This window comes from Microplitis mediator, chromosome 1 (assembly GCF_029852145.1).
Source record: "Microplitis mediator isolate UGA2020A chromosome 1, iyMicMedi2.1, whole genome shotgun sequence".
NCBI classification, from domain to species: Eukaryota; Metazoa; Arthropoda; class Insecta; order Hymenoptera; family Braconidae; genus Microplitis; species Microplitis mediator.
The window spans coordinates 16,579,627-16,606,104 of record NC_079969.1 but is presented as its reverse complement, the minus strand read 5'-3'; the positions used below and the strand labels follow the sequence as shown (position 1 = coordinate 16,606,104).

The following is a 26,478-nucleotide window of genomic DNA, read 5'->3' as shown; positions in this document are numbered from 1 at the left end:
ATGGGTACAAACATTCCCTGAAAAAATGAGCCCGATCCCTATCTGGGGCCGATTCGGTATACCCGGGAAAAAATGATCAGACCTGATCAGACATGAACAGGCATGAGTCTTCAGGCCTGATCAGACATGAAAAATGACCATGCCTGATCAGACATGAAAAATGACCATGTCTGATCAGGCCTGATCAGGCATGTTCAGGTCTGATCAGGTATGTTCATGTCTGTTCATGCCCATCCGGGTAAAAAAATTATATATAAAAAATGGCCCTATATAATTATATATAATTATGTATAACTATATTCAATTATACATGTATATAATTGTTGCTATAAAAATAAAAAAAATAAAAAATTCGGGCGTGTGCAGGATTTGAACCGTGGACCTTGCGCTCGAAAGTGTATCTCGCTACCCACTGACCTAAGAGATTTAGTTGAAAAGTAAGTTTCGCATGAACTTCAAGTAATAAAAATCTTATACGTGATAGATTCTTGGTCAACAAAATTTTAGATCTATGAGCAGACATGAACAGCCATGAACAGACCTGAACATATATGACCAGGCATGAACAGGCAAGGACAGGTATGATCAGGCCTGAGCGTATTTAACGCTTCAGACATGAACAGGCATGAACAGACATGACCAGGCATGGACAGGAATGATCAGGCATGAGCGTATTTAACGTTTCAGACATGACCAGTCATGAACAGGCATGGACTGGTATGAACAGGCATGATCAGACCTGACTGTATTTAACGCTTCAGACATGAACAGTCATGAACAGGCATGATCAGGCCTGAGTGTATTCAACGCTTCAGACATGAACAGGCATGGACAGGTATGATCAGGCCTAATCATACATGAACAGGCATGATCAGGTCTAATTTCAGGCCTGATCATACATGAACAGGCATGGTCAGGTCTGATCATTTTTTCCCGGGTACTTATCGTCCCACGGCCTTTGACACTAATGATATAGGTTTGCAATCGTGGATTTTCCAAAATTTTTTTTTTATTCAATTTATTGTACTTCATCTACTTTGCCCAAAAACTCTGATCAACCTTTATTGAAAACACTAAAATTCAGGTTAATCACGATCGAAATTAAGAAAAAAAAGAAACTATAGTATATTACACACCGAGGGAAGTAAAGTAAGAAATGTCTCAGATCCCATGTAATTGTTGGCCGAGGCGAAGCCGAGGTCAACAAACATGTGATCTGAAGCTTTCTTATTTACTTCCCGAGGAGTGTATGCTATTTTTTTCCTCGACGGAGGCGGAAAGCGGCAACTTCGTTTTGCACAGCGGGACGAAAGTTGACGCTTTCCGCCCGTCGAGGAGAAAAGATGATTACTGTATCCTACAACGTTTGATTAGAGTTTTCGAGTTAAAAAAGTGAGATGTAATTCGAGATAAAAATAACTAGTTAATACAATATGCAAATTAGGGTGATCCAAAAAATAACAAACTTTTTTTTTTTCTTCCAAACAGGTTCAAAAGTTTCATTTAGATAAAAAAAGACGCCTGTGAAAATTGGTTGGGCGCGTTTTGGTCCCCGGACAATTCATCCCCCGGACAGGTCATCCCCTGATGGTTGACCCTGGGGACTTCTATTCAAAACGATTTTGGAATGAGTTTGTATGGTGATGTGGCACATAAACAATAGAAAAGTCCGCCGTGTACACATAGATGGCGTTTAATTACATACGTGTAGCCGGTTACTTACCATCTTGTAATAGATTAAATAAAAATTAAAATATTTAATAATTAATTTTATTTAAAACCGTACGATGGACGGTGGCGTTATAGGTCCAACCCATTTATAATTTTTTGGTAACTTCAGTGTTAGGTATGAGGCAGGATGTGTTGGAGGTGCCTCACTGACGATCCCTGTGGAAAAGCTCTCATAAATTCTGATAAAATATTGAATATTTTTTATGAGAATCTATGAGCTTCGAAAATATCTATGAGATTTAAAAAAATTCTCATATGAATTTTTATGAGAATCTATGAGTCAAAGCTTTTGATGTTTTCCTATCATGATTTCCGTACTAGATTTTTAAAAGAATGAGTAAGATTTTTTAATTTATGAGATTTTGTGACTCGAATTCCGCCAACGATTATGAGATTCAATAAGTACTTTCATTTCTATAATATTGTTACAGTTTATTCTAATGAATTTTCAATAAGAATTGATCAGGCGAATTCCGATGTTATAATACTTACAAAATCTCAATAAGATTATTTTTTTATACGAAATTTTCAGAATTTATAAGTTTTAGTAAGAGTTATCCTAGGAGATAATATCTTATTGAATATCATAAAATATTTGTCATATTTTATGAGAAAATATTTAACATGTATTTCTTCGAAATTTTATGAGATTGAATCAGGAATCACATGGACAAATGCAGACCTTTTTCTCATAAAAATTTTATGAGAATTAGTAAGAAAATCTATAATCGAATTAACTTGTAAAAACTTAAAAGATTTAATTTTAATTTAAAAGCTATGTGATTTATGAGTTTTTGTAAGTTTTAGTTAGAAGGCTATTACTTATAAAATATTATGGAGTACTTATGAGATTTTATAAATAATTTCCATTCACATAAAATATTAATTTTATCAGATTCATTCAAAAATAATTGCTTAACTTCATTTTTGTTTTATAAGAATTTACACCCAAAATACTAATATTATCACTATTTCTTGTACTTTAAGTATTTTAACTGTTCGGAGATGAGTGAAAATATAAGTTTTTATGTGATTTTTTACAAACCCAGTAATGTATCTTGCCCCATTTTTTTTTTTTTTTTGGTGCAAGATACATTATTTTTTTGTAGTGATATTGCATTTTTTTGGTTGAAGAAAATAAATTTTCTCGGAACAAGTACTATTCTTTTTACGCAAGTATTTTTTTATTCTCCGACCAAGATAATAAAAGTTGCTTAAGCCAAGAGAAAAAATTTCTCGGGAGAAAAGATCGATATGGAGAAGGGGAAAGTCACCGGTGCTAGGCAGCAGCAGCGGGAGTAGTTCGGTGCTCGCCACGAGATCGCGCCTACGATTTGTAGTGTCCCTGGTAAGACATTTATTTCAGAAGTGTTATATTCCAAATTTCAATACGATTTTATTCGAGTACTCCTGTCATTTGACAGACCAACAAGTACCTGTTTGGGTTGTACTATGGTATATCCCATAATACATCATGACTTTAATATTTAATATTAATGTTTACTTGAGTAAATTTGATGAATAAATAAACGGACTCAATTTCATAGATTTTTCGTGAATAGATTGCTAAAGATTTTCCGCGTAAATACTCATACAAATATTCTTGAGTATACATAATAGAAACTTTTTGAATTCATGCTAAAAAATTCAATAATTTAGCATATAAACTATATGGAAAATAACTGTACTCACATTGATTAATCAGTATCAAATCTTGTATGATTACTTTAGAAATCGTCTCATACAATCTTATTCATTTCCAAAATCTACTCAATTGTAAACTTTACATTTTTCGAAAACTTATAAATACTTATAATTACAATATTACAGCTTCTGTTTCTTATAGATTCTGATAATTTATATGAGAATTTTAAGAAAAAAATTTTTTTGATGCACCATCTATGAGAAAATAATTGTATCAGAATTTTTGAGATTTTTCGTGGACAAATACTGATCGTTTTCTCATAGCCAATTTTTTTTTATGAGATTTTATAAGACCTTTCCCACAGGGATTCCACCAACACATCTGGGATGAAACCTAATATTGTTCGGTGTCTATTAAACTTTAAGTTTGATAAAGATTATAAGTTTGGTGATTTAACGCGGCAAATTACACAAATTACACATTTTAATTCGCGATATCTACAAATTATCGACCAGTTTTCAGGTAGATATTTAAGTGTACACGTGTCAGTTTAACATCAAAATGGCGGTTTATGTGACATCATCTTTGTATATACTCACAACATCAATTCTTGTTTGGAATTGTTACTCTGAACAAGATTACGACTAAAATAACCGAGTGGGAGTTCTTGGGGATATTTTGTCGGGGATGAGTTGTCGGGGATGTATTGTCTGGGGATCAAAACGCGCTCAACCGTGAAAATTAGAGCTCTTAATATTAACATTAAGAGGTTCCTCATCGCACTTTTCTATTTCCCATAAGAATAACATAGGAAAAATTTTTTTTACGTCTTCTGATTTTTATAAGTAGCTGACGATGAGTCATAGGAATAAATGGCAGGCTATTTTTTTGTAGGGAATTGAATGCTCTACAAAAAAAGATTCTTATCATTTTTTGAGGAATCTATTTGTTCAAAAGTTATTTGAGGTTGAAGTCGAATTCATATTAAATTTTGAGATTTTCTACTTTTCCGGCGAAACTATCAGACTTATTACAAAATATCATCAGACCTTTTTTGTAGACAATTTTATTCCCTAAAAGTTATTTCTAATAAAGTTTTTTCGAATTCCGCATTGTTTTCTAGTTATTTTTATTTTAATGTCAAGCTCTTAAAATCAATCAGAAGACTATTTTTTTATGAGCATGACATTAAAATAAAAATAACTAGAAAACAATGCGGAATTCGAAAAAACTTTATTAGAAATAACTTTTAGGGAATAAAATTGTCTACAAAAAAGGTCTGATGATATTTTGTAATAAGTCTGATAGTTTCGCCGGAAAAGTAGAAAATCTCAAAATTTAATATGAATTCGACTTCAACCTCAAATAACTTTTGAACAAATAGATTCCTCAAAAAATGATAAAAATCTTTTTTTGTAGAGCAATCAATTCCCTACAAAAATATGCCTGCCATTTATTCCTATGACTCATCGTTAGCTACTTATAAAAATCAGAAGACGTAAAAAAAATTTTTCCTATGTTATTCTTATGGGAAATAAAAAAGTGCGATGAGGAACCTCTTAATGTTAATATTAAGAGCTCTAATTTTCACAGGCGTCTTTTTTTATCTAAATGAAACTTTTGAACCTGTTTGGAAGAAAAAAAAAAAAGTTTGTTATTTTTTGGATCACCCTAATGCAAATATTTAACTATAATTCTAATGCACTAAATTTTTTCACACATTTTTTCAGTTCACAATGTAGATATTTGGAATGTTATTGAAGCGTTTAGAGAAAATGGTTTGAACACATTGGAATCATCGTACATGTTGAGTGTTTCAAGACTGGAAACCTTATTATCTTCGTTGTTTCATGCACTTAATAAAAGAGTCCCAATAAATCAGCAATGTAAAGTTGATGCAACGACGGCCCTACTAATGAACTGGTTATTGGTTACATACATGAGCGGGTATGACAGAAATTTTATTAATACAATGATTTTGGCTACAATTTTTTGAAAACTTGTTAAAAAGTATTTAATAAATGTTGTGAACATTTACTAAACATTTGAATAGTTTGAGCTATTCAAATAAATCGAGTATTTAGTCATTAGTAAAGTTGTTAATTGAAAAAAAAAAAAATTTTTATGCTTTGAAGATTGGTTTTAATCAACTGTTACGTCCTGGTTGATGTTTTGGCGCTGGCGTAGTTGAACGGTCGATTTAAATTGGACGTGATGAAAACTTACATATAATTATAAATAACAATTAAGTATAGGTTGAACAGCCATCATTTGGTGGTTGAAATAAACTGGTTATATTTATATGTTATTAAACATATTATCTGGATCTGTTTTATTCAACGAATAAAGAGATAGTTGGAGAATTTGTGAAACGTACAATTGTGGTATTATAATATTGTTAAGTTATTCTTAACAATAGCTTCGAAAAGGTGAGAACGAAGTTAAGTGCTTTATTCTGAGCCTGACTGCTCTCGATGATTCTATAATTCAGACTGACTTCTCTTGATCGAGAAAAACTAAAGTAACTCTTATCAATACGTTTGGGCATCAGACCCGCGCATCGATTCATATGGAGGGGTCATTCGAGATAACGCATGTTCTCGAATGATCCATTTTAATATTTGTTGAATATACTTAATTCTTACGATCTCTCCACTTTTGTTACTTACAAATGAGTCACTTATCTATTAACAAAAGTTATCTTAAACAAAATAGATGTTTGTGCAGCTGCATTAACTCGAGGCGTCAGCGCTTATTTATATTTGATAAAATATAGAAAAATAACTTTATCAACTATTACTCATAACCTTAACGTTCAAATATCTTAAATAATATTATTCTATTATTATATTATATTATTTTATATGATTAATTAAATATTATTGGAATTACTAGATTATCGATATACAATATAATTAGTTAGATTTCAGGTCGGTAATTAAGGAAGTAAAAGCTTACGTCATCTGCCATACAGGCTGGGACGTAACACAACACAGATACAGAAAACTTCTAAAAATATGTAAGAAAAGTATATTTATTCTGAGATACATTTTTATGATAAAAAGTAGTGTAAAACTCCTTTTGGTGGCAAACGCGTTCTTTCCACGATTATTATTTTACCAGCTCGAGAAAACAATCTATAGCATTCGATAAAAGTACATGATATTGGCAAGTACCTTCTTGCGATCGGCAAAAGCTGTGTGAATACATATAATTCTTATCGTCACCATTGAAATGGATCGTTAGACTGAATGATTCTCGGCATTTCTTGATTAAATTCGTAAGTTAAACAAAGATTTCGTTCTTGGTACTTACTAGATCTTAGTTGTCTCATGAAATCCCAGAATAAATTACGGTCATCAGTACTGGGTTCGCGAGAGGATAAAGGCTGGGGTTCAGTAGCTATTTTGTCAGGATGGTATTCTCGAATTTCATATCTTGATTTTTCCACAGTGTTTTTTTTTTCACTTTCATCAAACAGAAGTCATTATATCGGAGTTCTAGAAAGGTACTCTTACGATGCCAAATTTCTTAATCTATTTCCAAAAATTTAACATCGAGAGTACTCAAAATATTTGCCCTAACGTTGTCGCTATCAGATGGGTATGATCATTCTGATAGTAGCTAAAAGTATCATCTTCATCACGTAATGATTACTATAAATCTATTTATCTCATAACCCTTCATTATATTTTCAATGCCAAAATTATTCGGATCAATGTCATATTCCATATGGTTTGATTTATTAATAATGCCCTATAGTAAACGTTCGGCCATTAAAAATGTCGGATATCGAGCAGTACAAGTGGATTTCGTTACTTTAAACGACGGTCATGAGACGTTCTTGACGTCAGTAATTCAGCTACTAGCTGTCACTTGCCGCCACATATCTGTCCTCATCCTCCATGATGATTCAAGTATGAAAATACAGTATTCATACGCTGACTAGGCCCGTCAGTGGCTGCAATACGTCATAATATAATTAATAGTCATTTTCTCGCATAACTATACCAGTACTTATAACGTTTTTTATTCTTATGTTTCATGAAGCGAAAGCAATAAGGTAACAGTATTTTCAATAAAAGTGGCATTAGCAACTTTATGTGCAGGAAAACTTATCGACAAGTTCCGTTGTAAGTTGCACAATATAGGAAAGGTTTGGATAAAGCTTAATTTATTCAAAAGTTTCGGTTCTTTCCAGATATTTACTCTCAAATATCGGATAGTAATGGACATATGATGCACTGGAAGTTTACCGAATATTTAAAAGAAATTTTGTCTTTACCGGCTGCGGTATACGAAACACCGTCTTTCCCATATTCAGAAGATCTTAGTACCTCAATTTTTAAACCAGTAAATACAATATAAGCTAAACTTCATAATAATACTAATATTTTGTCTACACTGAAAAAAAAAATTGCTATCATAACAAAAATCAAGACTACGCAGCTATTTGTTATGATAACAAAACTATCTTGGTTAACGCAACGAAGTGACATTTGTTGTGGTAAGTAAAGTGAAGTTGCTGTTATAACAAATGATATGTGTTCCGGAAAAATTTTTCGAACACGCATAGAATTCTGTGCTTTAATTAGGTAAACAATATCATTAAGAATTTATCACGAGTTTTTTATATTTGACATAAATTGCGGTTGTAAATTATGGTTAAGATATTAAACGCTATTTATTTTGAAAAATATACCAATATCTCTAAGTATAGCTAAGGGCGCCTTAAAGAAGTGATTTTTTTGACTCAAGAGAATATATCAAGAAGCGATAATATCTTAAGTGAAGTAAAATTTTCCCGAGTCAAGAAATTTTTCTTATCTTAGGAATTTCTTTCTGTTCTAAAACAACTCAGATCTATCTGAAAAATTCCTGGTTCCAGTAAACTTTTTTTTCCATCTAGTAAATTGCTAAGGTTGATAGTCTGTATTGAACATAGTTGTGAACGTGATGCTTGGCCCAATTTGGACAGACAGTTATTTTCCAGATAACAATTGTGAACAAAGTTTTTTGAGTTTCTTTTTTACTTATTTACTAATTCTTGCAAAATTAGTAATTCTTAATGATATTGTTCACCTAATTACAGCACAAAATTCTATGCGTATTCGAAAAATTTTTCCGGAACACATATCATTTGTTATAACAGCAACTTCACTTTACTTACCACAACAAACGTCACTTCGTTGCGTTAACCAAGATAGTTTTGTCATCATAACAAATAGCTGCGTAGTCTTGATTTTTGTTATGATAGCAAATTTTTTTTTCATTGTGTATATTCAACACTTATATTTTTCGCAAATTCATTTTTGCTTCATCAGACGATCATAATTTAAAATATTAATACCATCGATCTTACATTATGACCACCTGATAAAGCAAAAATAAATTTGCGAAACGTTGCGTAAAATGATGGTTTGTTATTCACTTTTATTTTTAGGATTCAAAGGTTACGGTTAACACTTTTCTCGATACATTTATGTCCGATGCTGGGCCTCATTGCTTAATATGGTTGCCACTGTACCATAGAATAGCAAATGTTGAATCAGGTATTTAACATTTTCTTATTCAGTTTAATTTTATATTATAAATTTAAATATTATGCAATCTTCTTTTAATTTACTATTTTTCTATCTTACAGTTTTTCATCCTATAATGTGTGACGCGTGTCACAAATCCAATTTTTCAGGGTTTCGTTACCGGTGTCAAAAATGTATCTCATATCAATTATGTCAAGATTGTTTTTGGCGAGGTAAAGTGTCCGGAGGGCATACAAATGATCACGAAACGAGAGAATATAGTAGTTTTGTAAGTCATTTATTAACTCTTCAATATTCATTCATCATTGCGATGATGGCTTAAAATCCGAATTCGTTATAGAAATCACCGAGCAAGCAAATTGGGCATTCATTACGAAAGAGCTTCAGATGTGTGCCAGAAAAAGAAAAGAACAGTCTTCCTAGATATCCCGAACAACCAGAAAAGACATTAGATCTATCTCATATTGTGTGCGTATCACGTAGCAATAGAAAACAACTTTTTTTATTTTATATGTTGTGCATGTGTCAAGGCCGTATTTAAGGAAACTGACATCAGTTATATATTTAAATGTCCAGAATTTTTGCACTCGAACGGTGGCATAAACAAAGATTATAAAGATACGTATCTTTTTTCGGGCAATCTATATTTTTCTCAATTTATCTATAAATCGTCTTATTTAGAAGGTTTGCATGTTTAGGTTTCCACTATATAAAATTGGTGGATTTAAATATAGTGGAAACCTAAACATGCAAACCTTCTAAATAAGATGATTTATAGATAAATTGAGAACAATATAGATAGCCCGAACAAAGATACGTATCTTTATAATTTTTGTTTATGCCACCGTTCGAGTGCAAAAATTCTGGACATTTAAATATATAACTGTTGTCAGTTTTATATTGCACGCCTCGGAAGCGAAGCGGAGAGGTTGTGCTTTATAACCGACCTGTCAAGGTCACACGATTTCCACTCATTAAAGTGCATATATGTTTTTTCTATTACTCTTACACATTATGAAAAGCACATCAATATAAAGCTGAAACACTAATGAATAATCCTGATACTTTTTTTAATTTGTCCAATATGTATTAATATAAAAAAAAGTTCATTAAAAAAAATTTATCGTGGACGTCCATTAGTCTGTGGTTCAAAAAAACGGCGTGGTACGGATATCTCGAGAACGACTTGACGAAACTACTTAATTTTTTTTTCAAAATTTTCAGAAATAAGCAAAGAAGGTTCCTTTCGAAAATCACTACTGTAGGCCTTCTCGTTTTTTTAAAAATAAATCATTACGGTTAAAACCGGCAATCTTACATGTAAACAAACACACACTGCCGCCATTTTTCATTAGGAATGTTCTCCTTATTTATTTTTTTTTTTACTTTTATTACCGTATATTTACCATGGAAATTTCTATGGGAAAAGAGCGGGATATTCAATTTTATTCGAAATTTAACTTTTAAAAAAAAACATAACATGAGCGTTCGAGGCGTGCACTTTTGGATTTTCCAAATTTTTTTTATTTTTTTCTCAATTTAAATTGAAAAAAATATAGATAGCCCGAACTGGGAATCGAACCTAGACCATATCGGTATCGCGCCGAGTGCTCTACGTACGTGATTAAGGGAACGGGGATAGCTTTGTCGTTCAGTTTATCCGTAAAAAAACTATCTATATTGTCCCTACCAAATTTTTAAGAATATTTGTGTGTATGTGTGCTATAAGCTATCACTTCCTAACTAAAATTGGAGCTCTAGCGGTTTCAGCGCTACGTTAGAATCTCGGTCGAACCACGGTGTTTTTATTATGGAAAAACGCTTTCAGTGTTCCGACAGTGTAGCAGCAGAGATTAGATGGTGGTTTCACGGTCGAACCACGGTGGTTTCTGTGCAGTCACGCTACTATGTTCCGACCATGTCCCCACTGTGTTTTACCATTGTTTCTAAGGTGGTTTAAGGGTCTTTCGAACATGAGTTCACGGTGTTCCCACGGTAACATTCCAGTGGTCCCACGGTGGCTTCACAGTAGTTTGCAGTATTTTCTACGGTAAGCTCATGGTGGTTTTACGGTGACCTGAAAGTACTTCTGCGTCGGTTTTTTGGCGTTTTCGCCATGGTAGCTCAGTATTTCCTCATTGTTTCCACGATGATTTCATTGCTTTCGCGCCATTGATATATTCTTTTTATAGTTTCCAAATCTCCGTATCAATCATATTTTCTTCTTTTCTCAGTATTTTTGATAATTATCTTTTTTAAAGTATGTAGTTAAAATATTAAATTGAACAAAGCTTAGTATTTTGAGTGATCTTATCAACATAAGTACACAGAAAAAGAGGGTTTCTTAGCGCGAAAGAGTTTTACTCACCCAAGAAAATTTTGACTTGCCCTAAAAAACTTTTTACATTATGAATTGAAAACGAAAATTTTCTTGGGGCGAGAAAAAATTTCCTTAATAATGATAAAGTCATTAGTAAATACGATTATTCTAAATAGTAATTCTTACATTTATAATTCAAACGTGAATAATTCAGAATAAATATTAATACACTGTAAAAAATCGTGAGCGAATCCGGATTGAATTTCAATCCGAATTCACTCCGCCACTCAGAGTTCCGGAGTTTTAAAAAAAAATCACTCCGCATGCGGAGTGAACTGGGAGTTTTTTTTAGCGGAGTGATCTCGGAGTGACGCGGATTTTATTTCACTCCCAATTCACTCCGGTCCAGAGTTTTGACATTTAAATGAATTTAAATTAATTCATATTAATTTATATCAAACTGTTAAGCAGTGTGTGTGTGTGTGTTCGGATGTGTACATGTGTGCGAATTTGTGCGTGCGTGTGTTCGAGTGTGTGTCTAAATATGTGTGTGCGTATCAGTTGATCAGTAATGTAATACGCGAGTTTTTACTTCGATTTTATTTAGTAGAGTTATTTTTTATTAATAATATCTTCAAAACTCCTCTCCGGAGTGAATTTCACTCCAAGGGGAGTGAATAATTAAAAATTCAATCACTCCGCATTCACTCCGGATATAATCCGCATTCATTCCGCGAATTTTTTACAGTGTATAAATGTATTAAAATAAATTTCAATTAAATATTGATCTATCCATCTATTTTTAGTTAAATTTTTTTACTTACATGATAATTAGTGCACAGATTAAATCGTCGTACTTCCTAACGTAAACTGTTTAGACTCTACTTAAAAAATGGCTTCCTTAGCCGCTTATGGCTAAAATATTTGTTTTTAATCAGCTAATATTTTCGATGTTTTTTAAATTGCCATCAATTAGGTTCAGAATAAATTACAATAAATTAAGAAAAAATTGATTTTCCTTTGTTGAAAAGTTGAAAAAGTCAGAAACTGGACCAGGGTTAATAACTGGGTCTTTTACCTTATATTTGTTAAGAAAATTATTGCATTAGATATTTACGTTTTTTTTCAACTTGAAAAAAAAATTTTATGACACTGAAATTAGCTGACATCTAATAATTTTTGGATTTTTTTTTAAAACATTTCATTTAAAAAAATTACACCTATATTGGAACGAAGTTCTTTATGGCGCGTTGCGGAGGGGTACCCTAGCCGGCAAAAAACGTCCGTAACGCGAGAAAAAAACGTAACCTTTTATGTATAGTCTATGTATGGTGGCTATACACTGTCTAATGTATAGTCTATGGGATGACTGTTATTATTATTGCCGTTTGCTATTATTATTATATCATTCGATAATTACACCATCTAGTGGTCAAAAGTGGAACCATCTGAACATTACTACTACGTTAAACGCAGGGAGGCTATACACAGGGTTGCGAATTCTTTAATGAGAATATTTGCAATCAAAAATTGAATTTTCACTCCGTAATTGAAATTATATCGATTAAAATTACAACGTTAATTTTTAATTCAACAACTTAAATTGAAAAATTGAAAAATTAATTTAAATATAAACACGTGGGATTAAGAATCGAAAAACCAATTTTTAATAAGAGAAGTGAAATTGAAATTTAAAAAAGTAGTTTTTAAATTGACACGTGGGTCTAAAATTTCAAAAATTAATTCTAATTCAGATACCTGGGATTAAAAATTAAAAAATTACTTATCAAATAAGTAATCAAGACAAAAAATTTGACAGCACTTATAACAGGAAAGAATATTGTTTTACTTGATCCTCAGGGTTGAATATTTTTAAACTTACTGTTGATCGTCAGATATAATAGAATTTGAATTAGGAAGATCATGCATAGTTAAGACATTTGAGCATTAAATTTTTTAAATAATTTTCAGCGTACCCTCGCGGACTCGGGATTACTCCGAAATCATGGTGAAATTTCGGTGAAATCATAGTGAAATGACAGTGAAATCACTGTAACTTTGTGCCATTTGCTTACTGTGTGATAATTATCATCCGATGGTAATTTTATGATGATTTCACCATCGATTCATAGTAGAATCACAATAGCATAACAGTCAATTTACAGTAGTATAGCTGTAAGTTGACAGTAGTATTACTGTGTATTTACAGTGATTTCACTATCAGTTTATGCTGGATCTGCAGTGCTTCAGTCATGCTTTCTCAGTAATAATACCGTGATCATACAGTGATTTCACAGCAGTCTTACTATAGATTCTTCGTGAAATCACAATAATATCGCTGTGAATTGACAGTAATATTACTGTGATTTCTTAATCATTCAATCCTGGATCTGCTTAGTTTTCATCGAGATTTAGGGGCAATATTGAGATCCTATATTTATTGATTCAAAGATAATAATAATAAAATTAATAATAATATTATAATAGCAACAATAATCCTAATCTTGGTTTTTCAATAAATAATTTTTCTTGTTTAAAAAAATTATTTAGTATCCATCCCTTTGTACGACTTCATGTAATTATTCCTCTGGAGGATTAAATGCTATTTTTTTACCCTCGGTAAAGAAGGAATTTTATTTTTTTTTAACGCATGATGGGATTCGAACTGCCGACCCTTCGATTGAGAGTAGCTTAAGTCATGTACTTTAGCCCACTCGGCCACCACACGCATTCGGAACTAAATATTTAATCTGTTACTTCATGCTATTCAATACTATATATACTCAAGATTAAGCTATAAGAAAAATTATTTTATTAAATACTATAAAATTAAAAGAATTCGATATTTATCAAAAAAAAATTTTTACCTTCATTTGTAAATCATCAAGTTTTCTTAATTTAAGAATATTTTATTTTAAATTATGATAAATAATAAATATTTACTATTGAAATATTAATCTAAATGATATTCTCTTTATTTTTTGCAGTAGTTTAAATTCAATTTATACAGTTTTAAAAAAAAAGTTATTCAATTTTTTTATTTATTTATTTTTTTTCATAATTCTGAAGAATTTTACCGTCTTAAGCTTTTATAAAATTAACTAAATTAGACAATTACAGATAAAGTTTCGCTCGGAAATTCCTAAAATAGCTAAATTTATAATAAATAAAATACATTTGTGCCCAAGTATTTGCTAAACTTACAAATAATTATAGGAGCATTTATGAAATAATTGATATTATTTTTTTTTTAATTCCATTTCTATCGATTAATGACATTAAAAATTCAAATTTTTGATTTTGAAATTGGATTAATGATAGATGTACCGTATCAGATCACTATCAAAGTAGAGTGAAATCATGGAGAAAACGCTAATAATTTGCTGTGAAAATATCATAGAGTCACAGTGCTAATACTACTAGGTTGTCATGGGATCACGGTAAATTCATGGTTAAACCACTATGAACTGACTGTGAAACTATTGTAAAGTTACAGAGTTAACACTATCAAATTACTATGGAATCACAGTGAATTCGTAGTGAAATCACGATAAACTGACTGTGAACCCATGATAAAGCCTCAGTGTTACCATTGTTGAGTTACCATAAATCGATAGCTGATCGACAGTAAAATTATCATGAAAGTATGGTAATTTAATTGTAAAATTACTGTAAAATTACTATATAACCAGAGTGACGAAATGGCACAAAACGACTGTGAATTCACTATGAAATTACCATCAATACACAGTAAACTTACGGTAAAATTGATTTCACTGTGATTTCACTGTGATTTCACAGTAACCCCGAATCCGCGAGGGTAAGCAGAGAATTTAAAATTAAACCAACACCAATCCGATGTTCAGAATTAAAAATATTTTATTTAATTTTTATCATCAAAAATAGAAAATTTAGAAACAGAATGTAATTTTCTAATCCCCTTTAGCTATGGCTAATTAAAATTTTTGATTGACTTTTCAATTATTAGATATGGAATTAGAGATTAGAAAGAAAGTTTTTAATCTGGTTTTCTGAATTGAAATTTTTTATTTAATGTTTTATTTGAAAACGTAGATTTAAAAATTAAGCCATTACATTTTAACGATACTTTACGAATTGAAAATTTGAAATTTAATTTTTAATTGAAAAATGTTGGATTAAAAATGAAATGTGACGTTTGCTACGTAAATATTAAAATCATTGGGTGTTTGATGTCGCAACACTGAGATCTCTAACGAAAAACAACCCTGGGACCCAGATCTCTCGGATGTCCCACGTATGGTGAAAGCATTAGAGAGATCTGGTGGCGTCACGAAGTGAATGTCCAAGGGTAACCTACCCCATTTGGTACCATACATTCACTTTACCTTCTAAAACATCCCTTCCAGAGACTCAGGGTGCGCAGTAGACCCCTAAAAATCTGTATATAAACCCCCGAGAATCTTCCAAAGACAGTCAGTCGCTCTCAGTTGTAACCAAGTAAAGACTGAACTCAGTAGTACAAGCAAGTCTGTTCTACGCTCGAATAATACCATCATCCAGGTCTAATTGGCACAGAGAAGTTGATTCACCAAGCGAATTGAGCCCCATGGTGGCAGCAGCAACGCTCAACTTGTAAGTACCCTGCAATTGATTCGCTAATAAAAGAATTACGCTCAATTTGTGAGTACGTTCTTCGGTGATCAAAACACTGATCTGTACCCCATTTGGACTCTGTGGCGAATTAACGCTCCGTGTGAGTAGTATTTCCGCACACAACGCTCAACTTGTGAGTACGGTGCGGAGTCGATTCGCTAAAAAGGAATTACGCTCAACTTGTGAGTACGTTCCGAATCTGATTCGAGTCGCGAATAGACTTGTTCACTGCAAGTGACTAGAAGATTCACGGGTCACACCCAAAAGGGGTAAGCAAACGCACTACTTAAAAATCTACCGCATTACTAACACTAGATTGTAACAGGAATTAATAAGCATTGTAAACACACTGGTAACAGAATATATTCTTCTCTTTCTCTAAAACAAGTTTCATCATTTTCACAAAACCTTTCACTTTCCCAAATCGTAGAGAATAAGACTTCTCGAGGTCTATCCGGCAGCCCACCTGTCTTTCATTCCTAATACCCTAGTAGCCACGCAGGGTAAATAAATTGGGAACCCGATAGAATTCGCATCCGCTCGGCGAATTACTATCAAACAAATCACGTCCATCAAGGTAGGCAAATAAATACTAATCGTAATAAGCGCGAGTTACGACACATGTATGCAACCACCCTCGATACTGAGTACGTTGCTTTAACACATTTTTAACGCCTAAATTGACGCGTATTAATTGAACGGGAACGAAGTAGCCCGCTATTTTCTTCTAATGATTTCTTTATTGTGCATCGATAACCGCGAATTATCTAATTTAAGTATTAAAATACCTACCCCGGACGTGACAGAAAAAATTATTTTTAATTTGTTGTTTTTGGATTATGAAATATAAAAAAAAATTTAATTGAAACACTAATGCAATTATAAATTTAATGCGCTATTTGCAACTCTGGCTATACACTATGTATAGGAATGTATTAGACGGGGCCAAAAAAATCGACTATATTTTTTTTTTTCGATACTGTGAAATTATTATTCCTGATGACTAAAAAAAATTACTGTGCAAATTTGAGCCCTTATTATTGATATTAAGAGGTGTATCGTTACGACTATTAGTTTTTTGACAGAAATTTCATTTTTTACCCAAAACTCGTAAATCATCTATCTGAAAAATTTAAGCAATGTATATTCTTAAAAGAAATTGAATTCCCTACAAAAAATTTCTCTTAGTAAATTGACGTCAAATAAGCCGTTTCCTTGTAACCGTGCCTTAAACATTGATTTGTTTTTTTAATTCGTTGATTCTATTTTGGATTTTTGTAACTACTAGAAATATTAAATTTTTTTTTTACGCAAGATTCATATTCTTGAAGAAAATTTAATGCTCTACAAAAAAGGTCTTCTAACATTTTTTGCTAAATTCACTCCTTCGAATGTTATTCAGGTTATTGACCTCGTTTTGACTCAACTTCAACCTTGAATAACTTTCGAAGGAGTGAATTTAGCAAAAAATGTTAGAAGACCTTTTTTGTAGAGCATTAAATTTTCTTCAAGAATATGAAACTTGCGTAAAAAAAATTTCTAATATTTCTAGTAGTTACAAAAATCCAAAATAGAATCAAAGAATTAAAAAAACAAATCAATGTTTAAGGAACGGTTACGAAGAAACGGCTCGTTTTACGGCAATTTCCTAATAGAGATTTTTTTGTAGGGAATTCAATTTCTTTAAGACTATACATTGCTCAAATTGTTCAGATAGATGATTTACGAGTGTTACGTCCTAAATTTGGTACGTAATTATTTAAGTTTGTGAGTATTTGGCCCAAGCCGAAGCCTATAGACCGGGAACTCCAGAGGTTTTTGTCTTAATAATATTATTGGTGAAGATTAAATTAAATGATAAATTCTCGGTTTAAATTTAATACATATATTGTAAAACCGTACAAATTATTGTTTGCTAAATAACTATTACAAAAATTTAGTTATTAAAAATTATTCAATTACAATTTTAAACGCAATATTAAGTGTTAAACAACACGTAATAAAATTAATTATCCAAATACAATATTAAACCGAATAAAAATTAATTATTCCAATATAAATTCTAAACGAAAATTAAATGTTAAACAACACTTAAATAAAATTAATTATCCAAAATACAATTTCAAATATAAAATTCGTGACCAGACTATTTCTTAAAGTCTTTTACAAAATTTAACTATTCCCATATAAATTCAAGTATAATAATTCGTGACCAGACTATTTCTTAGTCTCTTACAAAAGTTAACTGTTCCCATATAAATTCAAGTATAATAATTCGTGACCAGACTATTTCTTAGTCTCTTACAAAATTTAATTGTTCCCATATAAATTCGAGTATAATAATTCGTGACCAGACTATTACTTAGTCTCTTACAAAAGTTAACTGTTCCCATATAAATTCAAGTATAATAATTCGTGACCAGACTATTTCTTAGTCTCTTACAAAATTTAATTATTCAAATATGAATTCAAGTATGAAATTTAGTGACCAGACTCTCTTAAAGTCTCTTACAAAAGTTTATCTGTGGTATTTTATATTAAATATTTATTAACATACCTGGGTTTCCACCTTGCAGTATTTACCGTTGTGAAAATATTTAAATAAAAGGATATACTAGAGAACACTTAGTATAACGCTCACTGACTCTAATTAAAAATATACTTGTCCATTCTACGTGGAGGATCCCGGGGGAACCTGGCCACTGAACCTAAGTTTGATTTACGATCCGCATACCCGATGAAAAAAGATTTTGTCTAATCATATATGATTATATATGTTCATATATGATTATATATAATCATATATGAAGTTATATATAATCATGCATGATTATATATGGGGTCATATATAATTATATATGACCCCATACATAGTTAGATCTGATCATACCTGGCTGTTATAAGCCCATATATAATCATACATAAGTCTATATATGATCAGATCTATTTATATATAAGTCGATATATACACTGGTCACAGAAATTAAGGGATAGAAAAAAAATCCGAAATTTTTAGGTGATTTTCAACATGCTGTAACTTGGTGAAAAATGGTTGTATAAAAAAAATAAAAAAAAGCTAATTGTAGCCTCAAGTTTCTAGTTTTCAGATCTGGACCTCAAAATTTTTTATCATGTACGGTTCCGGAGTAATCATAAGAAAACCAACGAAAAAAAAATTTTCAAAATTTTTGCTGGTCTTTCAATACCTCTATGGGCGACAATAAATTTTTTTTAATAATCCGACTGTCTGACTTTTCTCGGAAATTTTATGCCCTTTAATTTGGTGGCCTTAAAAAGTCTCTACGACGATTTGGCGCTGAGTTATCATTGATCAAAGCAAAAAAGTCCATTTTGGCTTTGATAATCAATAACTCCGGATGTATTGGTCGTACGGAGAATGGAAGCAGGGTTTTGAAAACTGGAAAACATTCTCTATAAGGCAAAATTAGTGGCATTTAATAGAAAAATTTTTTTTAAAGCGATATTGTTTGGTAAAAAACAGGTCAAAATTCACAAATTTAAGGATATTCGGAAATTTTGCTATAACTTTGGATATAACGGATGAACAAAGGATATCTTCGACTTTTTTTCAACCTCAAAGTGTCCTGAAAAAACCCTGAAAATTTCAAATCGCTGCGATTTTTCTTTCTTAGTGCCCCGAAGCTTTAAATTTATCGATTTTGTCAAAAATCACCATAATTGGTAGTTTCTCGGTTTTTGTTCATTTTTTCGATTTGAAAATGGTTTTTTTTACCGATAATCATCATTTCTTCGATCAAAAAGATCAATTATCGAAAAAAATTGAAAAAAAAAAAATTTTGAAAAAATTTTTTTTTTTTTTCAAAATTTTTTTTTTGTTGTATCTGCAATGATTTATTATTGTCAAAAAAAATTCCTAAAATTTTTTTACCGCCGGCATTAGAGTTACCCAAAGCGTATGTTTGTTAAGTTGACATTTAAAGTAGATGCAGTTACAGCGGTAAAAAAAATTTTAGGAATTTTTTTTGACAATGATAAATCATTGCAGATACAACAACAAAAAAAATTTTGAAAAAAAAAAATTTTTGAAAAAAAAAATTTTGAAAAAAAAAAAAATTTTTTCAAAATTTTTTTTTTTTCAATTTTTTTCGATAATTGATCTTTTTGATCGAAGAAATGATGATTATCGGTAAAAAAACCATTTTCAAATCGAAAAAATGAACAAAAACCGAGAAACTACCAATTATGGTGATTTTTGACAAAATCGATAAATTTAAAGCTTCGGGGCACTAAGAAAGAAAAATCGCAGCGATTTGAAATTTTCAGGGTTTTTTCAGGATACTTTGAGGTTGAAAAAAAGTCGAAGATATCCTTTGTTCATCCGTTATATCCAAAGTTATAGCAAGATTTCCGAATATCCTTAAATTTGTGAATTTTGACCTGTTTTTTACCAAACAATATCGCTTTAAAAAAAATTTTTCTATTAAATGCCACTAATTTTGCCTTATAGAGAATGTTTTCCAGTTTTCAAAACCCTGCTTCCATTCTCCGTACGACCAATACATCCGGAGTTATTGATTATCAAAGCCAAAATGGACTTTTTTGCTTTGATCAATGATAACTCAGCGCCAAATCGTCGTAGAGACTTTTTAAGGCCACCAAATTAAAGGGCATAAAATTTCCGAGAAAAGTCAGACAGTCGGATTATTAAAAAAAATTTATTGTCGCCCATAGAGGTATTGAAAGACCAGCAAAAATTTTGAAAATTTTTTTTTCGTTGGTTTTCTTATGATTACTCCGGAACCGTACATGATAAAAAATTTTGAGGTCCAGATCTGAAAACTAGAAACTTGAGGCTACAATTAGCTTTTTTTTATTTTTTTTATACAACCATTTTTCACCAAGTTACAGCATGTTGAAAATCACCTAAAAATTTCGGATTTTTTTTCTATCCCTCGCGGACTCGGGATTACTCCGAAATCATGGTGAAATTTCGGTGAAATCATAGTGAAATGACAGTGAAATCACTGTAACTTTGTGCCATTTGCTTACTGTGTGATAATTATCATCCGATGGTAATTTTATGATGATTTCACCATCGATTCATAGTAGAATCACAATAGCATAACAGTCAATTTACAGTAGTATAGCTGTAAGTTGACAGTAGTATTACTGTGTATTTACAGTGATTTCACTATCAGTTTATGCTGGATCTGCAGTGCTTCAGTCATGCTTTCTCAGTAATAATACCGTGATCATACAGTGATTTCACAGCAGTCTTACTATAGATTCTTCGTGAAATCACAATAATATCGCTGTGAATTGACAGTAATATTACTGTGATTTCTTAATCATTCAATCCTGGATCTGCTTAGTTTTCATCGAGATTTAGGGGCAATATTGAGATCCTATATTTATTGATTCAAAGATAATAATAATAAAATTAATAATAATATTATAATAGCAACAATAATCCTAATCTTGGTTTTTCAATAAATAATTTTTCTTGTTTAAAAAAATTATTTAGTATCCATCCCTTTGTACGACTTCATGTAATTATTCCTCTGGAGGATTAAATGCTATTTTTTTACCCTCGGTAAAGAAGGAATTTTATTTTTTTTTAACGCATGATGGGATTCGAACTGCCGACCCTTCGATTGAGAGTAGCTTAAGTCATGTACTTTAGCCCACTCGGCCACCACACGCATTCGGAACTAAATATTTAATCTGTTACTTCATGCTATTCAATACTATATATACTCAAGATTAAGCTATAAGAAAAATTATTTTATTAAATACTATAAAATTAAAAGAATTCGATATTTATCAAAAAAAAATTTTTACCTTCATTTGTAAATCATCAAGTTTTCTTAATTTAAGAATATTTTATTTTAAATTATGATAAATAATAAATATTTACTATTGAAATATTAATCTAAATGATATTCTCTTTATTTTTTGCAGTAGTTTAAATTCAATTTATACAGTTTTAAAAAAAAAGTTATTCAATTTTTTTATTTATTTATTTTTTTTCATAATTCTGAAGAATTTTACCGTCTTAAGCTTTTATAAAATTAACTAAATTAGACAATTACAGATAAAGTTTCGCTCGGAAATTCCTAAAATAGCTAAATTTATAATAAATAAAATACATTTGTGCCCAAGTATTTGCTAAACTTACAAATAATTATAGGAGCATTTATGAAATAATTGATATTATTTTTTTTTTAATTCCATTTCTATCGATTAATGACATTAAAAATTCAAATTTTTGATTTTGAAATTGGATTAATGATAGATGTACCGTATCAGATCACTATCAAAGTAGAGTGAAATCATGGAGAAAACGCTAATAATTTGCTGTGAAAATATCATAGAGTCACAGTGCTAATACTACTAGGTTGTCATGGGATCACGGTAAATTCATGGTTAAACCACTATGAACTGACTGTGAAACTATTGTAAAGTTACAGAGTTAACACTATCAAATTACTATGGAATCACAGTGAATTCGTAGTGAAATCACGATAAACTGACTGTGAACCCATGATAAAGCCTCAGTGTTACCATTGTTGAGTTACCATAAATCGATAGCTGATCGACAGTAAAATTATCATGAAAGTATGGTAATTTAATTGTAAAATTACTGTAAAATTACTATATAACCAGAATGACGAAATGGCACAAAACGACTGTGAATTCACTATGAAATTACCATCAATACACAGTAAACTTACGGTAAAATTGATTTCACTGTGATTTCACTGTGATTTCACAGTAACCCCGAATCCGCGAGGGATCCCTTAATTTCTGTGACCAGTGTAGTTAGATTTGATCATACCTGGCTGTTATAACTCCATATATAACCATATATGAGTCTATATATGATCAGATCTGATCATCTATAAGTCTATATATAATTAGATATAATCATACCTAGCTGTTATAACCCCATATATGATCATATTTAAGTCTATACATGATTAGATCTGATCAGACATGATTGATACAAACCCATATATAATTAGATATAGACCTATATATAATTAGATCTGATCAGACGTGACTGATGTAAACCTATATGTAGTTATATATGTCTATGGATGATTAAATCTGATCAGATTTCATTGATATGAAACTTATAAATATTTAAATATATATATTTAAATATATATATATATATATATATATATATATATATATATATATATATATATATATATATATATATATATATATATATATATATATTATAACGGGTTTTTCACCACCGGAGATTTACCGGAGTGAAGTCCGAATACACTTACGATTTTTGGCAACCTTGTTCAAAATTTATAGTTGGGCGCCAGGTGATTTTATAATCACCAATAAACAATTATCAAAAATATAACTCGGCTCAGGGTGGCGGATCGAGGAAAGGTCAGGCACTTAAGATTACGATAAATAAGTGATCAGAATTAAACACAATAAGTAGTCGTATATTAAATACAAAATAAATTGATCGATATCACAAATAAAATTATCGGTTACAATCGAAATATATAAATGCCGTGGTCGGTATGACCCGATATAAACAAAATTATCAAAAAAAAATCGTAGTTGATCGAAAAACACAATTAGTTCATTGCTCGGAGGAAAAAAAAACTCGGTTCACGAAATTAAAATAAAATACGTTTATTGTCCGGAGACACACATACAGCGGAAGTATTAACGAAATACTTGACGAGTGACGTCAGAGTATTCTTACACGGTGAGGTGACAAGACTGCTGTTGCGAATGAGACACGGATAATCCGTAATTCTCAGAATTGCTCGATTGAAATAAAATAAAATATAAAATAATATTTTATTTCGGTAACGCGTTAAATTGCACGATCATATAATTTTTACGCGTAATTAATTATTTAATTAATTATTATCGCACTTCACTTATTTATTAACAAATCGGTTGTACACTTTGTTCAGTTTCGGGCCGAGGCTTCGGCTTGTTCACTTAATCGGTTATTGTCGGTCGAAATTATTGGTCGCGATTAATTGTTCGTTGATCAAACTCGGATTGATCTTACATGTCGTAATGCAAATGGATCATACGTCGGAATCGAAATTGTTCGTTTAGTCGAGTCGAATTATTCAAATAAAAATAAAAACGTGGCCGTTCAGTTCGGCGTCTATCCCGGATCTCTCGTTTCAATCAAGACGTCGGGTCGATTGCTCGGTCAAAGTCGGAATTTTCGCTCATAGGTGTCACCAGAATTGGCTCACCGGATAACTATTTATTTTATTCAAATAATTTCAAACCTCGGGTCGATGTCGAATTTTCCCCATGTTACAATATATATATATATAACCTGATTAAAAGAAACGATTCGAAACGATTTGCAATGTTAAATGCTTATAAGAAGGGCGATTCAAAAGTATTCAAAGTATTCAAAAGCATTAAAAAGTATTTAAAATTTTTTTTTTCTAATCGTTTCTTTTAAGAAGGGTATATATATATATATATATATATATATATATATATATATATATATATATGTGACAATTTTTTAATATCAATGTCATTGAATTTTTATTCTGTCAACTATCAATCAAACTTAAATCCCCAATACTTAAAAAATGTTCAAAGGTTTCGGCAGTAATTTAAAAGTATAAAGTATCAATTTGATTATTTGAGTTAAGTAATGCCATAAACGTTTCTTAATTGTAAGTGTATAACAGACTAGAGGATCAGACTACAAACCATCGATAACCAAAGTTAAGCAGCATCGACGTGGGACATTAATTGGACGGGTGACCTCGTAGTAAAATAATAGTCAATGATTAATAATTTTTTTTTATTTTTTTTATTTCATTTTAACCGACATTTATATTGATGAAGACAATAAATCCTAATTAAACTACTTAATTAATAATTTACAGATATTCTAAATGAGATTCTAAAAATGACTATATTCGTTCATGCATGATTATATATAATCATATATGATCATGTATAAACAGATCAAGTTATGTATGATCAGACCTGGCCAATGTTTGGATCTGATCATATATAGACAATTATGCATGATCATATATGATTAGACAAAATCTTTTTTCATCGGGTACTTGGAGATCCTGGTCAAGAGAGAGAGTTCACACGACCAATTTTTTGGGTCTCGACTTTCAGGGCGTTCCAGTTGACCTCAATTGGGGGAAAAAGCGTGACCAATTAAGTGTCCGAATTCCTGGGCCCTTACCCTCACTCTTAGATTTTCCAGAGAGTGTCGTATGAACTCCCACTACAAGTGGATGCCTTCGTATGAGTATGTGTACATATGCGTGCGTACATGTGTCCACCCACACGCAAGCACATTTACACGTGAGCAAAACACACACACGCATACATACACATACTCATGTACATCATATACTCATGTACATCATGTACTCATGTACACCATGTACTCATGTACATCATCTTTACCATTATGAATTATTATTTATTATTTATTAAAATATTATTTATTATTAGTTATTATTTATCAGGCCTGGCGAGCTGCCTAGAACCTTTGATTACTAATTATTATTTATTATTTATCAAATATTATTATCTTAGTTATTTTACTATTATGAATTATTATTTATTTATTAAATAATAATTTATTACTATTTATTATTTATCAGGCCTGGCGAGCTGCCTAGAACCTTTGATTATTAATTATTATTAATAACCTACTAAATTATTTACCAGGTCTAGTGTTCTCACTTAGAACCTTTTACTATTATTTATTAATTATAAAAATATGAAATGTTATATTATTTATTAGGTCTGGTATTTTTACCTAGAACCTTTAAACATTATTTATTATTTATAAAAATAATAAAATGTTATTATTTATCGGACTATGAAATAATTTTTTATGAATTATTTTTATGAAATATTTTCCCTAGCGGTTTCACCGCGACGGTGAAAGCACGGTCGAATTACGGTGTTTTTACCGTGAAAACACGTCTTCCGTGTTTTGACAGTGAAGCGGCGGAGATTCGACGGTGAATTTACGGTGGTTTCTGTGCAGTCACGCTACTATGTACCGACCGAGTCCACACTGTGTTTTTACGGTGGTTTAAGGGTGTTTCGAAAGCGAGTTCACAGTGTTCTGACGGTGAATTTCCAGTGTTTTCATAGTGGTTTCACAGTGGTTGGCAGTAATTTCCACGGTGAGCTCACGGTGGTCCCACGATGGCCTCACAGTATTTTCGCGTGGATTTTTCAGCGTTTTCTCTGTGGTAGTTCAGTATTTCCTCGTTGTTTTCACGATGATTTCATGGTGTCTTCACCATTGATATATTTTTTTCTTATAGTTTCCAAATCTCTGTCAATCATATTTTCTTATTTTCTCAGTACTTTTGATAATTATCTTTTCTAAAGTGTATTGTTAAATTATTAAAATGAACAAAGCTTATCATTTTAAGTTATCTTATCAATATGAGTACACAGAAAAAAGGAATTTCTTGGCGCCAAAAAGTTGCACTCACCCCAAGAAAATTTTGACTTGCCCTAAAGAAATTTAAGCATAATGAATTGAAAACAAAAATTTTTTTGTGGCGACAAAGAATTTTCTGAATTCAAGAAAAAATTTTTTTAGG

The 26,478-nt window shown here is 31.1% G+C and overlaps 1 protein-coding gene across 5 annotated transcripts in view; it reads left to right on the top strand.

The window, feature by feature from the left end:
* The window catches only part of LOC130678162 (dystrobrevin beta), a 160,151-nt gene that overhangs the window by 59,089 nt on the left and 74,584 nt on the right, over positions 1–26,478 (top strand). For 3 of the 5 annotated variants that reach the window (XM_057485199.1, XM_057485194.1, XM_057485200.1), the window contains exons 3-8: positions 5,107–5,323; positions 7,427–7,509; positions 7,578–7,729; positions 8,820–8,928; positions 9,021–9,187; positions 9,260–9,387. In XM_057485199.1, the coding sequence (XP_057341182.1) occupies positions 5,107–5,323; positions 7,427–7,509; positions 7,578–7,729; positions 8,820–8,928; positions 9,021–9,187; positions 9,260–9,387 (856 nt within the window). Of the gene's footprint in view, positions 1–5,106; positions 5,324–7,426; positions 7,510–7,561; positions 7,730–8,819; positions 8,929–9,020; positions 9,188–9,259; positions 9,388–26,478 lie in introns of those variants that run through there. The other 2 variants (XM_057485201.1, XM_057485202.1) reach the window with 2 other exon arrangements.